This window comes from Tursiops truncatus, chromosome 3 (assembly GCF_011762595.2).
Source record: "Tursiops truncatus isolate mTurTru1 chromosome 3, mTurTru1.mat.Y, whole genome shotgun sequence".
Lineage (NCBI taxonomy): Eukaryota > Metazoa > Chordata > Mammalia > Artiodactyla > Delphinidae > Tursiops > Tursiops truncatus.
Window position 1 is genome coordinate 29,492,832 of NC_047036.1, and position 12,948 is coordinate 29,505,779.

At 34.8% G+C, this 12,948-nt stretch overlaps 2 protein-coding genes across 9 annotated transcripts in view; one reads left to right on the plus strand and one right to left on the minus strand.

Annotated features, from left to right (window-relative positions):
• Positions 1-12,948, plus strand: part of SKP2 (S-phase kinase associated protein 2) — a 71,857-nt gene that overhangs the window by 46,081 nt on the left and 12,828 nt on the right. For 2 of the 3 annotated variants that reach the window (XR_002175357.3, XM_019930148.3), the window contains exon 10: positions 10,706-10,730. Coding sequence is in view for 2 of the 3 variants with exons in the window: in XM_019930148.3 (XP_019785707.1) it covers positions 10,706-10,730 (25 nt within the window). In the remaining variant the exon portion in view is untranslated. Of the gene's footprint in view, positions 1-4,022; positions 4,264-10,705; positions 10,731-12,948 lie in introns of those variants that run through there. The other variant, XM_019930149.3, reaches the window with a different exon arrangement.
• NADK2 (NAD kinase 2, mitochondrial) overlaps positions 1-12,948 on the minus strand; it is a 46,194-nt gene that overhangs the window by 7,462 nt on the left and 25,784 nt on the right. For 5 of the 6 annotated variants that reach the window (XR_012330652.1, XM_019930140.3, XM_019930143.3 and 2 more), the window contains 3 exons: positions 8,737-8,815; positions 5,704-5,769; positions 4,258-4,353 (listed from right to left, as the gene is read on the minus strand). Coding sequence is in view for 5 of the 6 variants with exons in the window: in XM_019930140.3 (XP_019785699.1) it covers positions 4,258-4,353; positions 5,704-5,769; positions 8,737-8,815 (241 nt within the window). In the remaining variant the exon portion in view is untranslated. The remainder of the gene's footprint in view (positions 1-4,257; positions 4,354-5,703; positions 5,770-8,736; positions 8,816-12,948) is intronic. The other variant, XM_004313932.4, reaches the window with a different exon arrangement.

Genomic DNA, 12,948 nt, shown 5'->3' on the forward strand with positions numbered 1-12,948 from the left:
AATGGAAAGATAACAATATGTTAAGTTAAAAAACCAAAAGCATTATATGGTATGTATGTGTGCATATATATATATAAAACTTACCTGTTTTACTTATATTAAAAAAATATATGCATGTACAGAGTGGTTATATCTGGAGATTAGTACTAGAGATATGAAGTGAAAGAGACTAACTTTTTGTTGTATACTCTATTATCGAACATATTTTAAAATGTGTATTTCTTCAAATTATAAAATAGTTTCTGAAGATGAGAAATCTTTTACTAGCAAATGCCTTGCTTAACCACTTAGGAACAAACATTAACACAAACATGAATAACTTTTTTTAAAATTAATTAATTTATTTATTTATTTTTGGCTGCATTGGGTCTTCATTGCTGCGCGTGGGCTTTCTCTAGTTGCGGCAAGCTGGGCTACTCTTCACTGCGGTGCACAGGCTTCTCATTGGGGTGGCTTGTCTTTGTTGAGAAGCACGGGCTCTACATGCACGGGCTTCAGTAGTTGTGGCACACAGGCTCAGTAGTTGTGGCGCACAGGCTTAGTTGTTCTGCGTCATGTGGGATCTTCCTGGACTAGGGCTCGAACCCGTGTCCCCTGCACTGGCAGGCAGATTCTTAACCACTGTGCCACCAGGCAAGTCCCTCAATAACTTTTAAAAGAAGCTCTGTGCTGGGGTCTAAAAAGATGGTTAAGGAAAGGTTTTTAGAAAACAAACTCTTCCAGGTAATTTGGAATTCTGCCTCTAACTCTTCTCACTCTTCTCAGTAGATAATCCACACGAACAGGCACAATGTTGCATAGTCACACAATTCCTAAAAAAATCTAAAATCTGGCCCTTGCCTTTCCTATTTTTCACCATTATCTGTCCTCCAATTTCACATTCCAAACACCCCAGGCTCATTCTCGCCTCTGTACCTTTGCTCGTACTCACTATGTGGTATAAAGCAAAATACTTCGAGTGTTCTGACTTTCTTATTGTTTACTATGAGGTTCACAAAACCTATCTCATTCGCATTACTGTCACACACTACAAGACATAAGGCACTTTAGGCACTACCTGGCTCACAGCAAGAACTCAACACTGAATGAAAATGTCGAATGCAAGGAATATGTATGAGTTATACTCTAATTCCTCTGAATATACCCATTACTGAAAGATACTGTTTTGGAATTATACTTTAAATTAAAAGTCACATAAAAATAAGCTATTTATTAGGGTGCCACTGAATTAAAATATGTTTAGAGCAAAGGATATTAATGACTTATATCTCCTTATTGTAGTTAAGACTTAGTTTAAGAGAACGGAAGTCTTGTAAGACATGCTCTAACATTCCTAGAACTATGACTTATTAGAGATACCACAAATCAACACAAACTAAGTTCTCTGAATTGGGGTTAAATTAACACTAATTTCCTGTGGTTGTAATCTAAATCTCAGCCAATTCACTCTACCTTTAGGAGTGGTTTACATTCTATATCAAAGACAAACTATATGCCAAAGCAGGAGTTAGCTAGCACACAACTTTTTTCCTTCGATCTACAACCTTCACCATTCTAAGAGTTCTGATTTGAAACTGGACATAACTTCTAAAGACAACCAAATCGAAAGACAAAGAGTCTCATATCTTCATCAGCTAGTAAAACTTTCTCTTAAGAACAGCTCCTCACCCTTAATTAAGTCTGCTAGGGCAGAATGTATGGAGGAGGACTGGCAACAGTCTTAAGAACTCATGGAAACATAAATAATCCCGCTCTGTGGAACTTCTCCTAGTGTGTGCTAGAGATCACATCCCACACTGGGAAGAGGACCGAGATGAGAATGCAACAATGCAGAGACACTTGCTATGCAACATAACCATTACATCCTATGTCTTGTGCAAGAATTTTTGGAAATGCAAAGATGGGATAGCTAATCCCTGAACTCTCTTCCCCCCCGACCCCGGACACATGATTAGGCTATATTTCCCACCCCCTCTTGCCACATAGCATGTAACTAAGCTCTAGCTAAAGGAACAAGTGTGGCTATCATGGGCAACACTTCTAAGCATGTCTCACAACCTCCCACAGGGAACCGTCCATGCTTTTCCTCCTTCTGTGGCTCATGAGGTCTACACCTTATAGTTAAGTCCAGAATTTAAATCCTGCCTCCACCATTTATTAGCCACATGGCTTTGGGCAAGTCAGCCAACTTCTGAGACTTTTTAAACTCTATTAATGAAAATAAAATCACTTAATTCCAGAGTATTTTTGAGAATTTAAATAAGACAATATACTTACTTGGGACAAAGAAAGTGCTCAAAGATGGTACTGCAGTAAGTTGAAATTAACATATAGAACATATAACTTTCCCTCAGTCCCTCTGGCCCCTAGGCTTCTCTTTTCTCCCCCTACTTTCTGAAGAGAAAAAGGATCAAAAGATACATGGGAAATGCAATCGTAACAAAAGAAATGTTATCAGTTATGACAGGGAGGAGAGTAGAACATGTTAGAAGCAAGTAAGCTACATAGGGCTGAATAGAGAAGAAAAGGGACTGAGTTAACCAAGGTGGCAGGGACAGGATATAGTTAGAGAGACAGAGTTGGTTCTACACTAGAGCATGGGAGACAAAGCAGACTTTAATAAGCAACACAGAGAAGACTGAAATTCTACCCTCAGCCATACTTATTTAAATGCAACATCAACACAGGACTCAACTATAAAGTGTGTGGTAGGGGAAATAAAACTCAATTTTAAAGCATCCAAACTTAAAGTCAGTTTGATAAGCACTGTTTTAGCTATATTTGTGAGCATGTAGTCATTTATTCAAAAAGTATTTAAGTGACTTTGTATTAAGTACTGTGCTATGCACACAAAAAATTAAGCAGGGAAAAAAAAAACACTAGTCACCATCCCATGTGCCTCAAGTTGCTCAAACTAACTGGGTATGAGCTTATCAGAAATTAATAATGTGCTAAGTGCTATAACAGTGTGATGAGGAAAAAGTGCTGGGTAAAGGCAAAAAAGGGATCGATTAATTAGGCTTATGAAAGGAACTAGGTCTTAAGTAAAGGTTTCCTACAGAAAATGACATTTGAAGATTGGAATTTTCAGCCAGTGGATGGAAAGGGGAGAGTGTTCAGGCATTCAATGCAGGAAGAAGGTGCATTGAGCAAAAACAAAAAGCCCAGAGAGAACGTGGCTTGTGCTAAGAATTGCAAGTAGCTTGCAGTGTGTCCAGTGTGATGGGTTAGGGTCAGGCAGGAGTAGGCTGGCAAGGAGGTCATACTTAAAGGGCCTTATATGACAGTCTGAGCAATGTGAACATAGGAGTCAATGAAAGTTTTAAAGCACAGAAGGAAATAGGGAGATATACCTATATTTTAGAAATATTACTCTGTGGTAGTAGTGTGAATGACAGCCTGAAGAATAAAGGGTGAGACACAAAGAATATTCACTGAAAAGATGGGGCCCTATACCAAAGAAATAGCAATAGAAACTGAAAAAGGGGGCTAGAGCTTCTGAATTATATCTGACAGGATTTAGAGACTGATAGGGGAGAAAAGGGAGACTCAAAGATAAGAGCAAGGTTTTAAGGAATAATGTGTTTTCCTGAGAATATGATGTCAAGGTTAAGGGTGATACTATTAAGCAAGACAGGGAACACGGGGAGAACAACTGAAGACAATAAATTCAGTTTTAAATGTGTTGAATTTGAAATGCTATTGAAATCCTATGTAGTAAGTAGGTTTACAATATGAGTTTATACTCAAGAGAGAAGACAGCTACAGATAAAGGTCTGGGAGGCATGTGCATGTGTGTACTAAGAAGTAGAAGAGACTTCCCAGAGAGAGGTCACAGGGTAGACAAGTTGCAGGATGTCCCAGGTTATCTCCAGTTAGGCCTTGAATGCACAAACCTCCAGCATATTTTTTGGTACTGTACTTTGTTTTCATTTCTTTACTATTACTTGAAATGTTCATTTTTAAAAATATATAATCCCTCAAAACATTTCTCATTTTCTTTTTTCTCTTTACAAACCTAGTATGGGAAGCTAAAGAATGACCAGATCCAGGCTGCGCTATAATCTAAGAAGTCAAAGCCGGACTCCTGGACCCAATCAATGAGTGTAGCTAAACTGAGCCAACCGATATAATAACACCAGGCTAGCTACCTCTTGCATATTAGAGGCCTTAGATACACCAATATGAGATAGCAACTAAATTACATTACTTAAAGTATTTCACAAAAGTTGATAAGCAACATCTCAAGTTACTCACCAGGCCTTTGATCCTGTTCCAGTACACAAATTGAGCCCTGAACTCTTCTGTTTTTCCCATGGACCATCATCAACTGAAATCTCGTAGTAGGAAGCCCTGTGAATTGAGAATATAAAAGTGGATTGGCTGAACTTATGTCTCATGGTAAATAAGATAAGCATAGTCTTTCAGCGCTGATGAAATCTAAGTAGGCCAGCTTGACTCAGACATACCTGACTTAGTTGGCACACACATCATGATGCTAATTTCAATACTAATTAAGTGAAAAAAATTTTAAAATATCTGCATTTCTGCACCCCTCTCTGATCTATATGTGCCTCCTTTCTATCAATACTTTAACATTTCAAACAGGAGCTTCTTGTAAATTTTTACCTGGCATTGCTGCTACTGCTTTTATGGAAACATACAGAACCTTATTTCAGAATTCAAAAAGAAAATACCATTCCTAGGAGAGTTTCATTCTTGGTAGCTAGTCCTTGTTACATCTAAGTCTGCATCTAATCCTTCAAGTTACCAATAGTTTCTGCTAAACTCTTGTTTCTTAAGTTACATACTAATGTGCCTTTTGAATTGATAGTAAGCTAGCAGAGATAATGAAGTTCTAAAGAAAAATCTCAACCAGTCCTGGATCACTGGACGAAACTAGGGAACAAGAACTGTAATTTTTTAAAAGATTTATATTTCTTAGTGTATTTAATAAATACGGAATCAACTGAGTCTTCTCCCACCAGCAATAATGACACTATTCTTTAACTGCATGAATGTATAAATGATTTGCAACTATTCAAAGAGCTTTTGAAACACGTAAAAGCTTATTTTGTGAACTATATCTTAAAATAATGATGTCACTGGTCAACAATGGGTTACTTTTCTCCAGCAAATAAAAAAGTTAAAATAAACCCTTAACAAAATACAGCTTTTCAAAATAATGACAATTATTAGACATGCCTGCAAATACTAACATTCAATGGATAATTTATCTCTTATTCTAACCCTTTCATTTCTCCTACCAAGTTCTTGGTTTGTGAACATTTTACATGATATAACTCCATGTCATTTTTTCTCTAAAGTCAGCATTCTCTACAAAAATAAAAGATAGCAAGCCTAATATTCACATTTAATCTATTTCATAGCTTTGTTATATCTTCCTAGAAAATTAGGAATTTTAGGTACATTAGGAGCCTATTATACACAGACAAGCCATCTGAATCCATAGGAATGGCTGCTATTATGCCAGAATCACATAGAGCCAAATATTATAGGTAAGTGAGGATAGAGGAGAAGCAGAGGTGAAGAGAAAGGAAAGTATAGTCAGGTGAGAGACGTTGAGCCCAAAACAAGGAACAAATTTAGTGTCATTCCCACATGCAGGTTTATCAAGATTAGTCAACTCAGAGAATTTTGGCTTCAGGGAGATTATTTTTTTAAGGCAGCAATAAAACTCACAGTCCCTTTAGAGTGGGTATACTTCTTCTTAAATTGTCCACTGCTACAGCCCAAGAATAAGACATTCTAGGTTAGAACAAATAGGAGAAAAGAAAAAAAATTGGGCTTTTAAAATGTTCTTAAGTCTAAGAACATTATAAATGAGGCAGGAATAATATTGCTGCACTTCGTATTTTCCAAGCAAAGCACTTCAGTTTTCAGGAAGACCACAGTTCTATTGTATACACTGAAGAAGAGCACAGGCTTACCCTGGCTCTGTTATTTATTAATTGTGTGATTTGGGGCAATTTATTTCACTTCTCTGAGCCACAGACTTCCCTATAAAATGGAGATAATGAAAACATTTGGCAGGACTCAATATTTATTCACTCCATAAACATTATTAAGTGCCTATTATGTTTTAATAAGCACTGTGTTGGTACTGGGGATTTAATGGCAAACATAATAGACACGATCTTCTTGACGTTTATATTCTAGTAGGTAGGTCAGAAATTTTAAAGTAAATAATAATTACCAACTATTTAGAGTGCTGTTTTCTGCTTTAAGCAGTAAACAAGATGCTATGTAAGAAATAATACAAGATGACCTTTAGATAGCACTGCCAGTAGGAAGGCGTGGACAGGCAGGGGCAGTCCAAAAATTGGCAGTACTTCACAAGTTTTCATGACAACTCAATACAGGATCTGGAATCAGAAATTCTGGGTTTACATGATGGTTCTGATGCTAATTAACTAAATATATGACCTTGGGCAAGTTATTTGAATTCTCCAAAGCTCAATTTTTCACTGATCAATACAACTACTTTTCTCACAGAGCTGCTATGAGCATACATGTGACAACTTACACAACATGCACAGTGCCTGACACGTAGCAGGCATCCAATAAGTGTTCATTTCCTTTCTGCCTAAGGGTCTATGTCATAGAATCTTTAAAAATAAGTTCTAACATTTCCAGTAGTTAAATCTTTTTCAGTAGCATCAGAAGCCAACCCATTGCTACCCTTATCTTAGTAAAGATATCAGGTGAGGCATCTAAGATCACAAAAAGAACAAGCATCAGACATCAGGGGTAAACCAACCAAATCACGACCACCACAAAAAATGAAAGCATTCAGTCTAAAACCTCCTAATGGGACTTCACTGAATTTCCAAAAAATCTATCAATTGACCCCAATTTTCCTCCTTTTATAAGTTATTTTTTAGTAAGTACAAATCATAAAGCAACACTAGTAGAAGCTCTCAGAAGTTATGACCTTTAAAATATACAAACAGAATAATGTAAGCCATTAAATGGCTTCCCTAGAATTAAGCATAAACTCACAAAACATCTTTACCTTTGTCATCTATTTATTTTAATGCAGACCTCCTCCAATCTCATTTTGAAGTTGTTCTCTTCTGCCTCTTTACCAATAATGACTAGATTATATCACTAATTAGAGTTACATTCTCTTCCTTCTCTCTTATGACACAAATGTATCCATTACTCATTTCCATGTTGTTTCAAACTTGATATGCTATATACAAAGTTTTTCTGTTGCTGCATAAGTCTTACTATATTAAATACATCTTCACATTTTACCATATTTTAAAGTTCTTTAAGTAATATATTTTTATTTGATTTCTTTGAAGAATACATTTTACTTTTAATAATTTTTAAATTATGTATTTTACTACCTTTATGTGAGATACCACTATCTTTACCTTATTCATCTTTATATCCCTAGTGGGTGCACAATGTATTTTATTGCATATGTTTAAAATTATATTAATAAAATAATTACAACTCAAAAAGATCATTCAAATCATTCTGTTGAATCAAGGCTTTGCTCTCTTCAGTACTACCTACCTCAGTTAAGGTATTGGCTAAAATGTGGCTTTTTTAAGACAAATTTCTCTTATCATAATTAAACTTCCTATAAAAGGATATGACTTATAATAAAGAGAATTTCAGAATATATGAAACTCTCAGTAAACTAGGGAATCAATTATGTGACCTTCAAAGGGTCACATGGTTCTGGAAGCAGGAAAGTAGGATATAGATTCATCTCTATCTTCCACCCCTAATTCACTTACATCAACAAAAATGAGAAGGAAAGTTCTAACATACTACCAAGAGTTAAATTAACTTTATATTATGGCAGTCACTTTATAACTGGTAACTGGTGTCACACAAAAAAATTTTTACAAAAAAATTCTACTGACAATTTAAGCCTAAATTATATTCAACACTCACAAAATAGATCTTATCAGTAATAAAATACTATATTTTTATATTCCTAGTAAAGAGCTTCACTAACCTTAATTTTTGGTAATGATGGTTACAAATTTTAAGCTGTCGATACACTTGCTTTATGATGTTGCACTAAGAAGGATCACTATTATCTATGTAGTATACTTGCCAAAAATGCTCATTCTGAATCTTACCATGCAGAGAAGAAAAAAAAATCATACAAATCTAAAAAAGGGAATATTCTACAAACCAATTGGCTTAGACCATTCAAAAATGTTAAAATCATAGATGACAAAACAGGGGTGGGGCTAAGAACTGTTCTTGCTTAAATCTAAAGGGCCATGATAGCCAAATGCGTTCTCCTTACCTGCATCCTGGACCAAAGCAAGCAAACAAATAAATCAGCATTAAAAAACATTACGACAGTCAGTAGGGCAATATTAATATGGACTGTCAATAAGATCAATGTTTTTTATCAATTGCAAATATATACCTATATATCATTCTCTTAAACATTTATAAAGCACCTATATGATAGATTAAAGGCTCTGAGAAATACTGCAGTAAAGAAATCTGAATAACTTTGTTTAACCCAGGGTTTCACAAACGTTTTTAGTAATAACACCTTCTTTCCTCTTAACATGTATTAACATGTACAAAGGTCTGGAAATATTTCATTAAATAATTCATTTCTCTTACTTATACAGTATCAATCATTCACAAATCTTAGGTTGTAGAAATAAATAGCTTAAAAATTACTAAAATATTAAAATTTCAAACTCAAGATCACAGGTTGAAAAGTACCTGGATGACAGACTCTCCCCAATGAAGACTTCATTTAGTGCTCTCACTGGCAAGAGCTGGGGTCCAGAAGCCTCAAACCCTGAAGGTAATGAAAGAAAAATCCAAGACAGCTCCTTAAATTTTAGAAATTTTATCATATAAAATTTATAAAATATTAATATATTCATATTTGTCTTTGTAGTGTCTACACCTTATCACTATTAACAGATAAATTAAATCATATTTAAAGTATTCATAATACAGACCCACAAAATCATCTAAACATTATGAAGCAATGAAGCCCCTGTCTCTCCAAAATAAACCTTAGGTCTTCTTGAAACAATTTTTCAAGAGCGATAAAATATATTTATCCATAGCATAAGATTCATGTGGTCGCACTTGACTTAGTTTTACTCTGGAAGCTTCAGAAGTAGAGACGATCAAGTACTTCCAAAGGAGAGCCATTCTGGATTTAAGCATCAAATTACATGAATGGCTCATATAGGAAACCAAACCAGTTATGTTAAAACTCAGATTATTTTTTCAAGTAGAAAACCTCAGGAGTGATTTTTAGCAATGGCAGCACTGGAGGAACAGAGCCACATCTCTTCTTATGACTCCTAAAAAAATGTCATCTATTTTTTACTCTATAAGGTTGTATGCACAGCTTAAGTGATCTTCCTTGATGATTACTTAAACATCACTCCATCATGCAAAATCCTCCAAAGAATTCCCACTGCTTTCTGGATCAAACTTGTGATTGTCACCTTCAAACGGTCTCTCTTACTTTTTATCTTTTACCAGTCTCCAAATGGAAATGCCAGGCCCTTCCTCTCAATGTCACCAGTAGCAGATTCATTGCACCCAAGTATCTCCTGGTGGGCAAGCACTATGGAACAAGTTCCCTTTTCTGTCTCCTCCACATCTTTTTCCTTAGTCAAAGCTTAAAAGTCCACCTCAGCTGTGGCAGCAGCTAGCCTCTAAGATGGTCTCCAGTGATTCCTGCCTCCTGGTATTCACATTCTTGTACAACTCTCCCTCTCACATCACACCAGGATTAGTCTATGTGACCAACGTATGGCAGAAGTGACGGTACGTCACTTCTGAGATTGGGTTAAAAAAAGACACCCTGGCTTCTACTTGGTCACTCTCTCTCTCAGATCACTTGCTCTGGGGGAAGATATTTCATAAGCAGTCCAATGGAGAAGCCAACATAGTGAGGAACTGAAGCTAACAGCCATGTGATGAGTTGTGACGCATATCTTCCAGTACAATCTTGTCTTCAGATACTGCTGTCCCGGCCAACAGCTTGACCGTCACCTCCTGAGAGACCCTAAACTCAAACTAGCAAGCTAAGCCACTCTTGGATTCTTGACCTTCACAATCTCTGTGAAATCATAAATATTTTGTTTTAAGATGCTCAATTCTGGGGTAATTTGTTACATTTTAAGATTCTATGTTTCGGGGTAATGTGTATAGATATCTAATACACATTAGACACTTAATACACTAATAAAACTTTCCACCACTGTCACCAACACGACCACCAATCTATTATTCTCCTCTGACTTGTAGCCTATTTATGTTTATTGAATATTAATTACATGTATCTCATATCTTTTGGATTATAACTGCTTAAAGTGGCCCAACTATTCTTTCGATTATAAGCTGTTGTTACAATACCAAGGAACCTTTTAAAACTTATTTGACTAAATTATGTAATGGGTTAACATTATCAGCTAAATCTCATTAATATAGTAGAAAGAATGTGACACAAAAAGGTATATAGAAAATTTGCTGTGTTTGATCGAATTTGATTGTACTTCAGACTGCAAAACCTAACTCTTGAAACTCTTAATTTGGTACTAGATATATTCACATTTTCACATCTGACAAGTTTTACCAATGTAAAAAGTTAAAATTTATTGTTTAAATTATTTTTCTTTGCATAGGGTAAATCACTAATGGAATGTTTTACATCTCCCCACAGATTTTCTGCAAATGCTCAACTAACAGTAAGTACTCACTAAATATTACTAATAAATCTGAAATCTCACCATCAAACTGTAACCATATCTTTTTATTTTATATGGTCTTGACTTTTTAACCTCTAGATCCGTTTTTCCTCATCCTAATTTTCCTTTCTGTATTGCACTTTTATTATGTGTGCTTGCTGAATTTCACTTGAAATCTTTTATCAAAGAAGGAAGAGAAAACGTAAAATTGCTTCGAGTCTCATTAATCATCTTAATTCTGCTTATATTTTCTTTCATGCTAATTGACCACCAAACATTATCTAATCATGAACTGTTCATTTACAACTTGCTTCAGCAGGACATAATAAGATGGACTCAATACCAATTAACAATTTTCTATCCAAGAGAATGCATTACAAAATTAATTATTAATTTGTATTTTTAAGTATAGAATTGTTATACTAGTGACAGAGACTGCAACCCTGTGCAATTCCCTCACACTGTCAGACTGTTAGACTATGCTTCCAGGTCTACTCACATTGGGTATACCTATGGGACTAGTAATGGCCAATAGAATATGAGCAAAAGTAGTGAAAAGGCCTGGCTCCTAAAACTTCCCTAAGGATCCTCCATGCTCTCACTGTTGTCTTCTCCCCACAAGCTACAGAAGACTCAGAGGCCTTAGAAGATGGTAGGAGCCATTGTTCAGAGGTTGCCTGAACACCCCTTGGACAGTGAGCTGAGCTCTAAATAAACCTTCAGTATGTTAAGCCACTGAGATTATGGGATTGTTTATCAAATCAATTCACTTATCCAAATTAATACAACCAGGCTTTCAAATAAGAAAGTTACTAGTTTATGTGATTAAAAGTTTTTTAAAAAATAATCAACCCTACCTTCCCTTGAAGGTATAAAGGTAATAAAAATGAATTCTTCTTCATTAACTTGTATACAAATATAACCTAGTTAATGATAGATAACACTAGATAGAAAATTTTATTTGCTTAAAAGTTAAATCATCCCTTTTGCAAGCTGAAGTTTAAAAAAAAAAACTAGGATTGTTTTTCTCTGTAATCTTTTGTTCTAAATTAGAAAGCGATCAGGGATCAAACATGGTGGTATATTTATAATCTCAAACCTACTTCTATATTCAAAAATCCCAAATGGCAGCTTCCTAGAAAATGTTCCCTGCCAACTTGAAGAGAATTTAAACAGCAAATATGAGATATCCTTGAAATCCTTCTAAATTTTTCTCAGAAAATAAAGCTCTTTTATCAAAAGAAACCCCAAAAAAAACCCTCTAACAAGCCCACTAAAATAGTGCCTAGACATTGTAAATGTTATATAATTGCTAATAACAATATTAATAATTAATATAAGTAAAGTAATTTCCAGGGTTATTATTGAAAAATCTGAAACTACTGTGATTCCAGATTCTTTATATATCAAAAAACCTGTTCCAACCACAATCACCACCAACACCACCATCACTTCCTTTCTGGAAGCTTGCAAGAGGTTTGCTTTATCCCTAGTATTCTGACATACCTTGGTGTGGGACCTCTTACCACTGACTATATTAAGTACTTTGTGGGTCCTTACATTCAAAAACTGGTGCCTAAGTTTTTAGGAATTTTCTTATATATATATTTTTTATTTCAAACATTTTCTGTTCTTTTTCTAGAACTAACACTAATGAGATAGGAACATCCTGAATATTACTAAGTTTATGTGTAATTTTGTTTCATATACATTAATTTAGCTTATAAACTAAAAACAGTGAATCTGAGATAGGAATCTGAGCAATGAATCTTTAAATACCAAGCTACATCTTTCCTATAATGCTGTTGGTGAAAAAAACCAAATCCTGAACATCTTTTGGAGACAGCAATAACTTCTTTTGGTGAGGTATAAAGTAAAATTTCTAGCTAAGATTTTAATATCTTAAAAAAAAAATTTAATATTTACTGCAATCTTTCAAAAATGATAATAAGAAATCATATGCTTATGAATTACTTGAAAGATGTCTAGATTTTTTAAAAATAATTACTTAAAAACTTTCTAAAAATCAAATGATTTTTTTTTCCCGGGGAAGAAGCAGCATCTTTAAAACATGGCATTAACTCAGTTTAGGAACATGTTAACCTATAAAGCTATAAATCACCATGAAAAACTCTGAAAAAAAATAAACATAAGTAAACATCAAGATACCATGACAAGACAGAAACAAAGACAGAAAGCAGATATGTAAAGACAGCTT